Source organism: Cherax quadricarinatus, chromosome 4 (assembly GCF_038502225.1).
Source record: "Cherax quadricarinatus isolate ZL_2023a chromosome 4, ASM3850222v1, whole genome shotgun sequence".
Lineage (NCBI taxonomy): Eukaryota > Metazoa > Arthropoda > Malacostraca > Decapoda > Parastacidae > Cherax > Cherax quadricarinatus.
This window is the reverse complement of record NC_091295.1, coordinates 73304662-73321940: the sequence shown is the minus strand read 5'-3', so window position 1 is coordinate 73321940 and position 17279 is coordinate 73304662. Positions and strand designations below refer to the sequence as shown.

The following is a 17279-nucleotide window of genomic DNA, read 5'->3' as shown; positions in this document are numbered from 1 at the left end:
GTTTCTGAAAACTTAGTGTATTATAGATAATAATTTGTCAAGAAAAGAACATGTGGGAAAAATAGATTTATATACCAGACACAATACCTAGTACAATACAGTAGTACAAAAAAATTGTCATTTTTTGTACTACTGTATTGTACTAGGTCAAAATTACTACAGTATAACCCACCTCATATGCTGTTAGGCTTTAAATTACAGAAATAATTTATATAGTGAGCAAATAAAGTTATCTTTTATCAGGAGTGAGGCGAGAGTCAGTAGCCAGACAGCAGCGGGAGGGGGAGGACGTGTTTCTTGTGCTCTGTATCTCTAACATACATCACGGTGTTTATATATTACAAGGTATATAACATATACATGGAGATATAACAAAGTGCTATTAGCAAACATAAAGGTGTATGACATCGTTCGTGTTCTGTGTAATTTTCAAGGTAATTTGAAAATCATGTGTTGATGCTCTGAAATAATTACTATTATTACATTACTTTCATGTTCCCGGCAGTTTAATATAGTTCTTCTTCTTCTTCTTCTTCTTCTTCTTCTTCTTCTTCTTCTTCTTCTTCTTCTTCTTCTTCTTCTTCTTCTTCTTCTTCTTCTTCTTCTTCTTCTTCTTTTTATTATTATTATTATTATTATTATTATTATTATTATTATTATTATTATTATTATTATTATTATTATTATTATTATTATTATTATTATTATTATTATTATTATTATTATTATTACAAATTTAGGTAAAGGTATTTTGACCCATAATGAGTGTCAAGGTCAACCATTGAAAAAATATAAGAAAAATAATTTAAGTTGGATTTTATCACATTAAGATGACATAAGGAGAGAATTATACTGTGGTATATACTGCCTTATATTATCTCTCTCTCTCTCTCTCTCTCTCTCTCTCTCTCTCTCTCTCTCTCTCTCTCTCTCTCTCTCTCTCTCTCTCTCTCTCTCTCTCTCTCTCTCTCTCTCTCTCACTCACTACCATAGGCTGAGTAATATGACCAGGAAGAAAGATCAAGGATATATACGACAAATTCGATGCAGTAACGAGGCTCCTGGGGAGAGTTTAAGTCAGGTTGATATCAACAATATCTAGCAGAGCTGGTTAGTTACATATACTGCACTAATCTACAATCTCAAAGATAACACAGAGATAACGAGCAGACTTACCACAGAACTTACGGATCTATGATTCATCCAGATCCTGTAACAAATATGCTGGTGAAGGGCTCTTGATCTAGGGAATTGGATCTGTGCTCCAGTTCCCTGAATTAAACCTGAGTACCTTCCACATCTTCCCCCCCCCCAGGCGCTGCATAATCCTACTGGTTTAGCGCTCCCCTTATAATAATCCTGTAACATTATTATTATTTTTATTATTATTATTATTATTATTATTATTATTATTATTATTACACAACCGGCTTCTTGATGTCCTAATGACATACCATCGTGTGCCAGGGGTGAAGTCACATCATCGTGTGCCAGGGGTGAAGCCACACCATCGTGTGCCAGGGGTGAAGTCACATCATCGTGTGCCAGGGGTGAAGCCACACCATCGTGTGCCAGGGGTGAAGCCACACCGTCGTGTGCCAGGGGTGAAGTCACACCATCGTGTGCCAGGGGTGAAGCCACACCATCGTGTGCCAGGGGTGAAGCCACACCATCGTGTGCCAGGGGTGAAGCCACACCATCACTAGGATGGAGACTCATCACCACCAGGAAGGAGTCACATCAGTATCAGGAGGGAGCCACATTAACAGTAGGGTGACCATTCTGCCTCGACATAGGCCGTCCAAGGCACTCAGCGAGGAAGAAAATGATGACGTCTTCAGCCTACTCCAGCCTGGCTGTGAGGTAAGTCTTGGTCAGATTGTATACCTGCAGACCCCTACCTTGACGCTGGTGAGGGGCTCTTAATCTAGGGAATTGGAGCTGTGCTCCGGTTCCCTGAATTGAGCTTGAATACCTTCCATCCCCCATGTGCTGTATAATCCTACGGGCTTAGCGCTCCCCATAATAATAATGTATACCTGGAGAGGGTTCTGGGGGTCAACGCCCCCCGCGGCTCGGTCTGTGACCAGACCTCATGGTGGATCAGGGCCTGATCAACCAGGCTGTTACTGTTGCCGCACGTAACCCAACGTGCGGCAACAGCTGGTCAGGTACTGACTTTAGGTGCCTGTCCAGTGCCTGCTTGAAGACAGCCAGGTGTGAACAGCAGCACCAGTAATGTGTGTCGGTCGTTACATGATCCGTGATAGGTATCCCATAAGCTCATCCCGTCTACCTCAGTGATTCGAAAAAGGCATCTCTGTATCCCTTATAAGTTTAGCCCCTTTTTCCTCAGTGATCTGAGAAAGGTATTTTCGTATCCTGCAAATTACGCCTCCTTTATCTCAGTGTAAACAAAAGGAAAAGCACAGAGTGATGATTTAAAGCTACTGAGTTATCTTTATAAAGACTGCTACTTCAAAATACACCAGAACTACGAATTTGAAGCAGTTCAGAAGTTACATTTTCAAGTTATCGGCATCGAAGGAATGAAGCTGATCGGATCAGATATTCATACATTATCGCATGAAAACCACTATTTCAATTTTCCCAATTTCAATAACATTGGCGACTCATGGGTAACATTAGTCAGGCCATTCAACCTACATTACTGAAAATAAAGTGGATCTCGTGAAGGGAGATAAGTCACTGTAGAGCAACTCCGGGAACTATGGGAGGAGATATTAGGACATTGAAGACCAGAAGAAAGAACAGTAAATTTTTCTTCACAGTGTGGTAGATCAGTGGTATGAATTACAAGAGAATGTAATAAGTTCTACATTCGATGAAAATGACAATATGTAAAGAACAAATTACTATGGACGGGGTACCACAAGCAAACCTCTGCTACTGTAACTACATATAAATATTTACAGATATGTAATTACGTAGATAATTCATGACAATCTTCAATCTAGATGCAAGTATATTGCTCACCTCAGTACATAGCTTCGGTATGGACTTAATGTCCTGCGATGTCCATCTTTTCCCATGTAGGCTATCAATACTAGATTTATAAGATAAGATTTCGTTCGGATTTTTAACCCCTGAGGGTTAGCCACCCGGGATAACCCAAGAAAGTCAGTGCGTCATCGAGGACTGTCTGACTTATTTCCATTGTGGTCCTCAGTGTTGTCCCCCAGGATGCCACCCACACCATTCTACTAACACCCAGGTACCTACTTGCTGCTAGGTGAACAGGACAACAGGTGTAAGGAAACACGTCGAAATGTTTCTACCCCGCCGGGAATCGAACCCGGGCCCTCCGTGGGTGAAACGAGAGCTTTGCCAGCGAAGCCACTGGGTCACCGCTCCTCGACCTGTGTCCAAACATGACGTAATCAATTAGGCTGTTGGCGCTGGCCACACGCAACCAACGTAGGCACCACAGCCTGGTTGATAATGAACTTTCTTCATGTATAATTTGTAGATATTTAACACCACCGTCGTTGTCTGAGCGTATTCTTGACATGTGCAGGCCAAGGCGACTGGGGTGGTGCAAGTATTCTCCACAGTGCCGCCTCACCATAACACCTGGACCAAGATGACTGCCGGTGTCATCACCTTCACCAGAGACAGCACAAAAAGATCCTTCTACATTCAGGTACGATAAGACGAACTTCACCCAGACAGATTTGCAAATATTTTACCAACAGTATTAATTTCTACAATAGTGTAGTTCTGGGAGCACATACATGTTTTATGCAGGCAACTGTGGTACATTGTGTACATATAACTTAATATAACCCAACGAAGTTAGTCTGAATTATTTTCATTCAGTGTATAGTGTGTGTGTTAAAATTTATTTTACAAAGATTGTGTAGCAGCAACACTAATGCAGACATGGCCTTCTCCAGTCATAGTTGGTTACCAAGCAAAACTACCCCTCTCCTGCTTAATTTAAGTAGAGGTATAGATGATCATCGACCTAGGTCCTCGAACATCAAGGTCACACTTTACCCTGTTGGGAAGTGACCTTGATTATCATCGGCCTAGGTCCTCGAACATCAAGGTCACACTTTACCCTGTTGAGAAGTGACCTTGATTATCATCGGCCTAGGTCCTCGAACATCAAGGTCACTACCCTGTTGGGAAGAATTAATTTCGACACCCATTGTTGTTTTGAAATTATCCCTCTTGTTTTCATTAATGTCTTGATCTGTTTTGTTATTAATGTCTTCATCTGTCTTGTTATTAGTGTCTTGATCTGTTTTGTTATTAATGTCTTCATCTGTCTTGTTATTAATGTCTTCATCTGTCTTGTTATTAATGTCTTCATCTGTTTTGTTATTAATGTCTTCATCTGTCTTGTTATTAATGTCTTCATCTGTTTTGTTATTAATGTCTTCATCTGTTTTGTTATTAATGTCTTCATCTGTTTTGTTATTAATGTCTTCATCTGTCTTGTTATTAGTGTCTTCATCTGTCTTGTTATTAGTGTCTTCATCTGTCTTGTTATTAGTGTCTTCATCTGTCTTGTTATTAATGTCTTCATCTGTCTTGTTTAAAATAAGACAAAAGTTACTGCAGTGATATGTTTTTCAGCCTAGTTTACCATTTTCGAGTTTAGGATGTTCCTATAAATACACTTAATAATAACTTATGTTTCTAATACATTTTGCAAATTTATTTTGTTGCTGTTTCCATACGTGGTCAGCAAAGAAACTTATGTAGGTCATTTGTTAAGCTCAGTTAATTAATGTGCATTGCAGGTATTTAACACACCTGTCAATGATGTGTTTTAGCTATTCTGATGCGTGTGTGTCTTCACAGGTGTACGACATCGTAGAGAGGGTCAAGGTGTTCGAACAAGAGATTTACAGAGAGTTCGAATACAGCAACTCTGTTTCCTTTTTCCACCAGTTCGAAAGTGAGGTGAGGCGAACTTCTGGGTATGTTATATGAAAATGGAGAGAGAGAGAGAGAGAGAGACACGCTAACCTATTTCCCCTCCCCCCTCCTTTTCTCAGGAAAGGATGATAGGTCTCAACTTCTCTGACGATGACGATGCTCTCAACTTCAGTAACGCCGTCACCAGTCTTCTCACCAGCAGGAGGCTCAAGAGGGAAGGTCAGGTTATATTCCTCTGCTGAGGGTGAAGATGTTTATGCATGCACACAAACACATACACACACACATACATTGTAGAAGAGTTAATCTACAGTCAAACAGGTAAAAAAGATGACTAGACACTCAAATTGTATGCACTATAAAAAAACAAAACTGAAAAAATGGCATGAACGATTTTTTTAACTTTAAAATGTACATAGCATTTCTGTTACATTCAGAGCGAAGACGGCAGATAATGGCACAACAACAACAAAAACTGTCTTCAGGGTTGGGTCAACCACAGCAGCAGCAGCAGCAACAACAACACGTGCAACAACAACAAATACAACAGAAGCAACACGAGCATAAGCATAAAGAAAGGAAAATATTTAAAGGAATAGCGACAAGACGAGAAAAGAAGAAATATAGGTTAGTAACTAAGCCAAAAGTAGGCACAGTTTACTACTAGCTAACCTGTCTATAGTCCTCTGCCTCATTCCTTCCCGTCCCTTCCTTCTGCCTAATATGTTGCCTCCACATTGCAGAAAGTCGATGATAGGAGGTCCCTTTGATTTCCAACACATCAGCCACGCTGGCTTTGACATCAACAAAACTTTCTCCACCTTTAATGTTGATGAGGAACTTCAACACCTGTTTGCTGCAGTGAGTATATTTTAAGAGGAGGAAGGTGTTGTTGGATTTTGTGGGTGTGTGGAAGGGAAGGTGTTGGAGAGATTCTGATAGTGGGTGATCTCGAAGAGGGTGGAGATGTGTATACACTTTTGTGTGGAGCTATTGTAAGGGCAACGACATGGATGTCCGAGGTTGAGCAAAATTGTGGCGGTCGTGATATGCAATATCACATACACACAACACAAAATTAGTATGGAGTTTGTTTCAGTTATCTCACGTGATGCTTTGCGTCGCCAGGTTGGGCTGGATCAGAGCAAGATGGCTGACGACGACACCCGCAATTTTGTCTACGACTTCATAGAGAAACACGGGGGAATGGAGGAGGCCAAGAAGGCCAGTAGGAAATACTCCACCAGGCGCGTGTTAGACAACAACAGCAGTGCTCCTGGAGGTGTCAAACAAGGTCATCGTGATGGTAGGAGAGGTCACCGTCTTACGCCACCCTCCCGTGCTACTGCTCCAAATACCGCACCTCCACCTCCACCTCCTCGAGGTCCTCCGCCCTCTCCGTCGGGTATCTGGCCTTCAGTTTAATCTGATTCGTGTTGTAGATATGACGAATAGTGAATCAAAGAAATATTAACGTTATTAAATAAAAAGTTTTCTCTGTCTATGTTTCTTTGAGTCATTAGTAATCGTAGCAGACACCAGATAGAAATTTGGATATTTGGTCCCTGAACTCTTCAGTCCAAAAGTCACTGATGGCCACTTAATTAAGTTTAGCTTTCACCAAGCTCGGTCTCCGAAAGAGTTGGAAATGGCCCGGTGGTCTGGTGGCTAAAGCTCCCGCTTCACACACGGAGGGCCCGGGTTCGATTCCCGGCGGGTGGAAACTCCGACACGTTTCCTTACACCTATTGTCCTGTTCACCTAGCAGCAAATAGGTACCTGGGTGTTAGTCGACTGGTGTGGGTCGCATCCTGGGGGACAAGATTAAGGACCCCAATGGAAATAAGTTAGACAGTCCTCGATGACGCACTGACTTTCTTGGGTTATCCTGGGTGGCTAACCCTCCGGGGTTAAAAATCCGAACAAAATCTTATCTTATCTTAATATTTTACTTGTATTCTGATAAGGGTTGTATGACTTTAGTAAGTGCTTTAATTATTCCACACGTGATTCCATTATCCCAATTACTAATTTGCTTGTCAGCTACAGCATCTTTGCATTGCACTTTTAACATTATCTTCTCAATTTTTTTGTAGTTCATAATGATTCTTAGTATAATTAAATAGAGACACCCACGATTTATTAGCCTATAACTCCATTACTTACTCTACTTTCCCCTAGGATGTGCAGCTGCACGGTATATTAAATAAAAATGTGTTTAACTTCTAAGAATAACTCTACTGTTTCGTGCAGGAGTGCTGAGTGAAACACTGTTAGTGTCTGCCCACCGTCACGATCACTCAGTCTCCCCACCAAAAGAACCTGCCCCTCAGCTGCCTATGGGTGCTACAGTACCTCCACTACCACCACCACCCATGCCCAGAGGTATACCAATTCCTCCTCCACCACCTATTCCAAAGAGCAACAGTGCAATACCGCCACCACCACCCATGCCGAAAAGCAGTGAAACCTCTTCACTACTCTCATCCAGCTACTTCGTGCCCCCACCACCACCACTGCCATCATCCAAGAGGTCAGTTATACCTCCTCCACCACCCCTGCCTCCATCGAGTACACACCATTCCCAGCAGGGTAGAGACTCCCATGCGCCACAGGACCCACGTTCTGCACTCCTCGAGCAGATTCGTAGCGGCAAGCCTCTCAATGTAAGTTGTCAGACGTGACAAGAATTTATCGTATCAAAAGTTATGATTATTATTTACCGAAGACAACCTCAGCTCTGCTAGTTTACATTCTCTTGATTTCAGAGCTATTACAACTTAATAAATTTATTTTTGCAGTAAACAAGAGCTTTTATAACTTTAATTACTCAATTATGACTAGTATAGCCTTTTAAGATAAGATTAAATTAATCTGGTTTACTACGTTGTATTATCCCCTTCCCCTCGCATCTTCCTCCTTCCCCTCGCATCTTCCTCCTTCCCCTCGCATCTTCCTCCTTCCCCTCGCATCTTCCTCCTTCCCCTCGCATCTTCCTCCTTCCCCTCGTATGTATAAAGCTTGATGCTTAACAGTCTTCATAACTTGTCTGAAATCTCCCAGTTCAGACTAACAGATTTCCATTACCTGATATATGTGATAAAATATGACAAGGAAAAAGCTACAGTATCTTTGGTTCATACTCTGTTCTATCATAAAGAATAGTCACACACTACGAGTGTTGTCATTGTAACTATCATATAGAATAGAATAGTTAAACACTGCAGGTATTCTTACAGTTTAACAATGATACAGAATAAGGTAGCCTTACATTGCAAGCGGTTTTTGCTGTGTAACTTCTCATATAGGATAGGATAGTTGCACAATGCAGGTGTTCTCAGTGATCCTATCATAGAATAGTGTAACTGCACACTGTGGATGTATCTAAGTACAAACCTTATTCATCTTTGTGCCCTCAGAAGGTGGAGCAGCGGCCGGCTGGCATATCCACTCAGACTGACTGTAGAGCTCAGCTCCTCGATGACATCAAGAATGGCGCCTTCAGGCTGCAGAAGGTAGTAATGGTTGGACTCTGCGCTTGTCACATGCATGGAGAGTACATTGTCGAATTACATCTTGGGACATTACTGTGGTGTTCCTCTTTTTGTAACTCTAGTAGGCTATCAGATGCTTAACTACTAAACGGGTCATGAAACATCCTTGTCAGGATTCATTTTCTTAACAAGCAACTACCCCCCGAAAATAGTGCATGGACCGAGTAGATTACATGATTCTTTTGATCTATGCAAATATCTTTAAATAATAACTACTGTCCTTGCTAAATTTGCCAGTCAAGATAGACAAGTTGCTTACAAAAGACTCCCATTACATTATCCACTCCTTTCTGCATCCATTCAGTTTTCTTTTATGCTATACATATTATAAAGCTTTAATTACTCTTAAATGAGGCTAGGATATTTTTTCCCTGGTATAATTCTGTATAGTTAAAAATGTTTAGCTAATTGTCATTAGCAGTGCCGCTCATACTGAGTGAATGTGCTGTCGTAAAGAAGTACTGGGCAGTAACACTCATAAGTGGGCATACTGCCATAAAAGGTATTGGGTAGTATCATGTGTCCTGTGAGTGACTATGTTATGATACAGACAATACATTTCAGCCTCTATAATGGCTGTTGAGCATTCAGGTATAACTGTTTTTACAAATTATCCTTATATAACTCCATCAAATCCTCCATAGTTTTGGTAAAATTCTAACTACCTTGACTACAACTTGCTTAATTACATCATACAGATACTCTGTTTATATTGCATTTCAGCTCTGAAAGTAATGTGTTTCAGTCTATATCTCTTGGCCCCACTTTCATTATAGTTTTTCCTGTGTCGGCTCAGTCGACGGAGGATCGAGCCTCCAGCAGTTTTTGTGCTGAATAACTTACACAAATTCCTAAATCTACTGATATGAATTAATAAATATAATTAAATATCTTGAAAGTCTGTGTTATGTCTTTGTATTCTACGTGTAATTGGATTAAAACAGTTTTTAGCCTTTATTCTGTATGTTCTTTCGTAATAATGATGTTACATGTTTAATCTCTCATGAGAGAAGGAGAGATTAATGAATATAAATGAATCTGCTTGTGGTATCTTCAGGTATCACCGTCGGAGAGTGAGAGTAAGGCAGACGAGCCACTAGGGTTGGAAGGTATCGCTCTGGACCTGCACAGAGCACTGAAGGAGCGAGCACAGTTCATCCATTCTGACAATAACTCTGATACTGACGAAGACGTCGACGATGACGATGATGACAGCGACTGGGACACAGAATGTTAATGAGGTGCTGGTGGAATGAGGCAGCATTCCACTCGACCAACACTTCGAGCTGGACAAAGATGACGGTGATTGAAACGTCTGCCGCAGCAATATGGGATTATTATGCCCAGAAAAAAGCGCAAAATCCGTAGGGATCATCACCGCTGCTGCGGTGAAGGTAGAACTGGAGTGTACTGGTCCATGCCTTGTGTTGATTAAATTTAAACACCGTGGAATGGTGTTGATGCCAGCCTCAGTATTCATGGCAGCCACAGCTGTGTAACATGCTACTTGAAATACAAATGTTAGGTGTAAGACTTATTACTTACCTAAACTGCGCTGTAGCTACAGACCTCGTTACTCTCTTGTTAATATAATAATATCTCTTACATATAAGGATTGCAATTATCAAACTATGAATTTAAGTATACAATAGTTGAATTTGATATTATGAAAAGTATATGAATAAAATTACCCTCTATATAGTATTTCTTGATTATCTTTGCTTTATTATTATTATTAATAGTAGTAGTAGTATCAGTATTATAGAAACTAAGGGCAAAACGAGTGTCCTTGCTTCAGTGCTAGGCATCACTAGGCTCAATCATGTGTTCTGTAATATTTCAGAAAATTTTATGACAAGTAAACTGAACTGTCATATACGTTGAGTTAAATGAGGTATGTAATATAGGTATACGTAGGTTATGTGAGAAATTTGTATACATGTGTGAGGATGAATAATGACTACATGTGAGGATGCATGGGTCACTATTATACATGTGATGATACACGTATGACAGCGTGAGAATGAATGTATGACTAGTATGCGTGAGGCACGTATAACTAGTATGCATGTGTGATGTATGTATGATTAGTATAATTGTATGAATATATATATGTCGTGCCGAATACGTAAAATTGGTCAATTAGCAAGAATCATTTCAAATTAAGCCCTTTCTAAAATTTTCTCTTATACCTTTAAAGATATATATCTTTTTCATTTATGTTAATGTAAAAATTAATAATTTTGTGCCAAAAGAACCTTAGAAAGCTTACCTAACCTTATAATAGCAAGCGCAATTTAATTTAGCCTAATTCAACTAAAAATATTTTAGATAAGTTTAACATAATTTAATAAACAAAAACACAATGAAATATATTTTTTTTCATTAGGTTCAGAATGATTTTTGCGAAATTATTGCATACGCAAATTTTCGCTTGCCTTATTCGGCAAAAATAGCTTTGCTATTTAAGCCAAAATCGCAAGTTTTACCTATTCGGTACGATACATACATATATATATATATATATATATATATATATATATATATATATGTATATATATATATATATATATATATATATATATATATATATATATATATATATATATATATATATATATATATATATATATATATATATATATATATATATATATATATATATATATATATATATATATATATATATATATATATATATATATATAGATGTGGATAAAAAGGCTTCAAGGAAGAATATTTGGATTTCTTCCTGAAGCCATTTGAATATTCCACTTCCCCTACCACCCCATCTTTTGAACTATTTTTTTTTTTTTTTTTACCAATAGGAATATTTTATTACATAATATGGCACAGAAGATTTAAGAGATACATTGTTGATATAAAGGTGGCATATACGGTACATGTTGTTACGTGTGTATCACCGATTATAAGGCGAAAATCTCATCCAGCTCCTCAGAGCTGGGGCGTGTGCCCAAAATGCAGCATGCATTACCCCTTTGAACAGCCGCACTGAGCCGCTGGAACAGAAAACTAGCTGCCCTGGGATCCCTAGTTACCCTGATGAGTCTTTTTCCCAACTCCTTAAGGAAATTAGATGCACTCTTTCCCCATGAGCCAAGGGTCTCTGAGCCTATGGGAACAAACATATAATGATGGGCAAGTTCTCCATATTTTCTAGACTTTTGGGACTCCCTAAAGCTGGCAGCTGCCCCTCCTTCCTCCCTGGTGTATTGGAGATAGGTATCAGCCAAGGTAGATGCACATGTATAGTCCCACACCACCTGCTTCCCATCTGTCCAGGCTTGAAGGGTGATACCATCTGGACGCTTCTGGCTGCCATCAGATCTGCATAGTTGGGGTGGCTCCCTTACTGCTGGGCATCCAGCTGTTGTGAGGCTCCTCTTGATAATGTTATTAACCTCCTCATGTCTTGCAATCTTTCCCTCGGATTTACGGCACACAAGACCATGGTACCCGAATCGGTCTGCTGCTTCACTGCCACAAATACACCTGTGTTCGGCGAGAATAGGGGCGGCAAGTCGAAGGGCAACACCGATGCGGATGGTCTGTGGGTCGAGGCGTGTGCCAAGGCTGGAGTTGGGAACAGCCAACAGAAAGTCCCCAGCATGAGGGGCTCTCACTGCCAGGAGGCGGGCTCTATCCTTCCCTGACACACTCTGAAGCATCGTTGAGGCTATATTTTCCACTATTGGACCATCCCAGTGCGATTGTTTGTAGTTGTTGGGGGGAGCAGGTCTGGTTTCTGAGCCCGTTAGATTATCCCAGATCATTGCTCCGTCAATGAATTTTTGGTCCTGGGCTCCAATCTTGTCCCTAAGATGTTCAGGGAGAATCGCTGCTACAAGCTCTCTGGATGCAATACACGAGGACAGAAAAGCAGGTAACGCAATCTGTGATGACTTGCGGACACCAATGCCTCCTAGTCTGACTGGAAGTGTAGCTTGGTTCCACTGCCCGTCTTCTAGAGTAAGGTTAAGTACTTTCGTAAAAATCTGCCTCAGAATACTGTCATATTCGTGCAGTATAGGGTTATCATATGAAGGTGCACATCTTAGGAAATATGTCAACCTGGGCAGACTCAAGCACTTTGTGAGAAGGTACAAGGCATCGTGGGTGTCCAGATTGCCTATTCGTTGTTCCATTCTCCTTAACTCTTCCAATTTCTTCCTGAGAATTGTGTCAATGGCATTGCTTCCCAGAGGTGCTCCTAGCAAGACACTATTTGTGGGGGCAATGACTGCTGCTCCTGGTAGTTTTGATCTCACTGCATTTATCACTTGTTGACTGACTGAGATGATTTCACATTTGGATGGATTCAGGATGAGACCCATTTCCTGTCCCCGTGTCATTACCTGTGTAAGGTCATGTAGGAGGGACTCCTTTGTACCTGCTAGTGTGCCATCATCTAGGAACCAGATGTTTAGCTCGCTGGTCAGTCTGACTGTGATTTCCCTAACTGCAATACAGAAGAGAAATGGTGCAAGAGGATCTCCTTGTTGGACACCCTCCGATGATGTGATTTCATGCTCTCCAAAGAGAAGCATTGATTCCTTGCTATACCCAGCTGAAACAAAAGGGAAGAGACCAGGGAAATGTTCTTGTACTGCTGCTAATACCACGTCTCTTTTCAGGAGATTGAACGCATTCTTGAAATCTAATTTTACCACTGCATTGTCCTCAGGCAGGTTGTTGATATATGCCCTTGTTGCATGAACCGCTGCTTCACTTCCTTGAGAGACCCCAAAGCCAAGCTGGTTTGGTTGAAGCATCAAGGCTGCCTGTGCACGAATACTTCGGACAGCAGCTTTGGATACGAGGCGGCGTAACGTGTTGCCTACTGCAATTGGCCGAATTCCTCCATCCTTCTTTTTAAGTGCACAAAGTGTTGCACCAAAAAAGAAAGGTCTAATTTCATCAGGAATCAGACCAGACTGATCTCTGGCTGAAGGAGACTCGAACCTACGAACCTTAGGACAAGGTACACAGTGCTTTACCAATCTACCCACACTGGGTCCAGTGTAGGTAGATTGGTAAAGCAATGCGTACCTTGTCCTAAGGTTCGTATGTTCGAGTCTCCTTCAGCCAGATCAGTGTTTGTGTATATTTCGCATGCTCTCGCGAATTCCTTGCATATATATATATATATATATTTTTTTTTTGTAACTCAAGGACGAGTGTGGGAGTCCAGCAGATCCGGCTGAGCGTCAGTAGGTTACGTGATCAGCCCAGAATTAACACCTATACAGAATAATTAGTCTGAAGGGATAACTGGGAATTATTACCGTGTATGCTACCGCTGCATCGTTCACTGCAACTGTACCTCCATGGCGCGCACTGGAAAATCTAACATACCTGCAGGAGGTTTTAAAGGGTCAACGCCCCCGCGGCCCGGTCCGTGACCAGGCCATGGCAAGAAATATTGTACAATTTGAGTGGCCATAGGCTGTAGTTTGTATTGGTTATAATAAGTACAATGGCTTAATATAGATTGATTATCACGCGCCACATATCACAAAAGAGCACTGGGAATACTAAAATTTATGCATTTACTGAGATCTGTCTTGTATATGGTGTGTGGGGAGGGCTCGATCTTAACTTGAGCTACTTACCTTTATTTATTTATTTATTTATTTATTAATTTGAACATGATACAGGAATACAGTTATTACAGTGCAACATGCCAAAGCCCCTTGTATGCAGAGCATTATGGACAGGCTTAAAATTAACTTAAGATTAACTAAGCAATGGTATATTCAGTGGTAAAAACATTATTGTAAATAGATAACAATTTAGCACAAATGAGTATTACAAAGACAGGTCATATGGTCATTTACTGTGTTGCTGAGCATTCAGTAGAATGGAGTATTCTGTTAGGTAATGTAATTAAAAAATAAAGTTGATTGACCTTGACCATCACACTGTCATTATCTACTTGTAACATTGTGAAGGCTACACTAACTCCTGTACATACATAATGTACTTCAATGTACTATTAAACGACGCGAGATCGTTAGTTATCTCGATAACTACAAGAGATGGAGGACGCAGACTACTATTACCATCTCTTTACAGACCTCTATCCTCCCCTCCCTCTCACGTCATGAACCAGAGTTCACACTTACGATTCAGTTACTGTTCAGATGTTATGCCTATTTTGAGCATTATGTAAAATATGATCTGTTTCAATATGACTAAACGCAATATCATCAACTGGCTTCTTCCTACAGGCTCTTCGTATCTGCAAGAATGAATTATAAGAATGCTGGTTCATCGAACAAGTCTTTTCCAAACTTCTCTTCCCTCAACACTTCATAAAATATTACAAACGTCGTGCACAAAATATTAACTCGTCCAGAAAATACACCACTGAACGAAGATAAGTGGTATTCCCTAATAACTCTGTTATCAATCATGTCTCCAATACTCTCACAACTCCAAATTCCAAGTTCACGCCAACACTTCAATAACATTCGATTAATTACAAGAAAGTGCTAAATTTTCAAAGAGGACACCCAGAGGTGAAGAATTCTAGACTCTGCTCCCTTAGGTATTTCCAACATTTTCATCCAAAACACCGGTTTCTATAATATAACTGAGCCTCATGCCATGAGACCTCGTACCACTGCAGTGACCCGTTATCATGCTACTGCAGTGACCTACCGACCTCTCACCACTACAGTGACTAGCACACCACCTACCTCCCTGTGCTGTCCTATATATACTCAGTTTTCCTGTCTAAGTTTATGTTTGATTTGCTAAAGCTCACTGTATGGACGAAATATCGCAAATAAAGGATGATATTAAACCACATTTGCGTTAATTTTACCTTGGTGTTGCGTTTTAAATAATTTCTCTCAACACTGAAGAGTTCTTCATCTAAAGTATTGGACGTTACCTTCCCTTCCATGGATCGAACCTGATTGCCTCCCAGGTGATGCATAACCCGTAAGAGTTATTTAAAGCTAGTAATCCTCCTGGGTAAATAATCCGAAGGAAATTTTCACCTGTATTGTGAAGTGTAATTAATACTTGAGCTAATCATTAAAATTTAGAAGAAAACCTAATTTGTTACTTATTAAAGAAAACGATTTAAGGGTAACTAATGTATCTTCATGGTTATTTTTGTTTATTTGAATGTCTGTTTCCTTTTGTTAGACCTATATTATTAAAATTATAATTATTATAATCATAACTAAGCGCTGACCCACAAGGATCATATATGTAGTATTCAAAGATATTACAGTAAATATAAGCAATCTATATCCATATTTGTATCACATAACATAGTCAGTTTTGATAACTAAACGAACTCAGTAATATTTTAAGACAGCTTACTTGTCTTATAAGAAAATATAATTTTTATCAGCCTATATATGGGCTTTGCAGTTTGCAGTTTACAAGTAATTTTGCAGGATGAATTCCTAGAAAAAACTCTCAGGTAGCATCATAGAGGAGGGAGCTTTGAATAGTTTTAAATATAAATAGCACGAGTACATGAGTGTGTGTGTGAGTTGAACCTACCTAACATGGGCTAGAAGGCTTACTTATTTCCATTGTGGTCCTCAATCTTGTCCCCCAGGATGCCACCCACACCAGTCCACTAACACCCAGGTACCTACTTGCTGAACAGGACATGCATGGAAACACGTCGATATGTTTTCACCCCGCCTGGTGTCGAACCCGGGCCCTCTGTGTGTGAAGCGAGAGCTTTACCAACCAGGCCATCGGGGCTCCTAGAGGCAGTTCCTTACGGAATTCCCAAAGAGGCTGTAAAGTCAGAAGTTGGGAGCATTAAAGTGTCAAGCTTCACTTTACCCACGTGAGAGGAAAACATCAGATTCACAGAGAGAATTTTAACTCAGTTTACCCTAAAAATGTAGTTATGAAAACAAGATACTAGCATTAGCTTTTTCAAAATAATATTGCAAAGTTGAACATTTCCTTTGAACAGTGGACATGGAACTGAGTGATAGTATCTTGTGGAGACTCATACTTCAGTTTACCCAATATATTTCAACTGGTAATTTTAACATGATTTAAAAAAGTCACACCTGTGTTGGTGGGCACAAGTTGATCTCCCAACTTTGTGTCGTGAAATCTAACAGTGACTACAGAAACGAAATTAAGATCGTGTTGTCTCCTCTCCAGGACTAAGTTTTTATTTAAGATTTGGGTATATAAGAGATATTTATTTATACAATAGTCTTGAGGACACACAAGTTATGGGTACATAAAGGATGCTGTGGTGTGTGTGTATTCTATCTTTTATCGACAGAGAATTGTCCCATAAAGACAATTCTTGTGAAAAGAAGACCAAACTCTCTTACAAAAAATGACATTGACTTGTCGCTCGTCTGCAAGAGGAGCTAAAATGTAGCCATGAATGCGACTCACGAAGGTCTGTCAGGTACAAGTTTGGTATGGAACAAGCTTGGTGTAGCAGTCTGGGCCTCACTATCTGCCCATTCATCACCCGGGCACCCTGAGATGTTGCAGGATCCAGAGGATTCCACGGCCTTGTACCGGGCATGCATACAGAGGTGGTCAGGTTGAGCTGCTCCCACAGTTGTAGTAGTAACACTATTTTAATTATTCATTTCTCGAAAACGAGAGAGAAATACATCTAGGGAGATGCATTTATGAAATTTCTTCTTTCTAGAATTTTGTAATGATTTCGCTATTTTTTATGAACACTATAATAGTGTTTGTAAAAAATGGTGAGACATCTCATTTTTCCATGTTAAAAATGTTTTTCATGATTAATTTGTGATCTTCCTTTTCTTATTCACT

The 17279-nt window shown here is 40.1% G+C and overlaps 1 protein-coding gene across 9 annotated transcripts; it reads left to right on the top strand.

Moving 5' to 3' along the window:
* Positions 1-262: 262 nt before the first annotated feature.
* Positions 263-15297, top strand: LOC128684474 (actin nucleation-promoting factor WASL). Of its 9 annotated transcripts, none has more exons than XR_011393668.1 (12): positions 263-345; positions 1468-1863; positions 3539-3664; positions 4834-4935; positions 5031-5130; positions 5349-5538; positions 5655-5772; positions 6040-6316; positions 7165-7577; positions 8331-8426; positions 9523-9767; positions 14717-15297. XR_011393668.1 is itself a non-coding variant. In XM_070097864.1 (11 exons), the coding sequence occupies exons 2-11, from the start codon at positions 1708-1710 to the stop codon at positions 9700-9702; spliced, it is 1755 nt and encodes a 584-aa protein (XP_069953965.1). In that variant the 5' UTR covers positions 263-345; positions 1468-1707; the 3' UTR covers positions 9703-10164. The 9 variants fall into 9 exon arrangements, 7 of the variants coding, with proteins under 7 accessions (XP_069953965.1, XP_069953938.1, XP_069953959.1 ...); XR_011393667.1 differs by having other exon boundaries at positions 9523-9859; XM_070097864.1 differs by lacking the exon at positions 14717-15297 and having other exon boundaries at positions 8334-8426; positions 9523-10164.
* The last annotated feature ends 1982 nt before the right edge of the window (positions 15298-17279 follow it).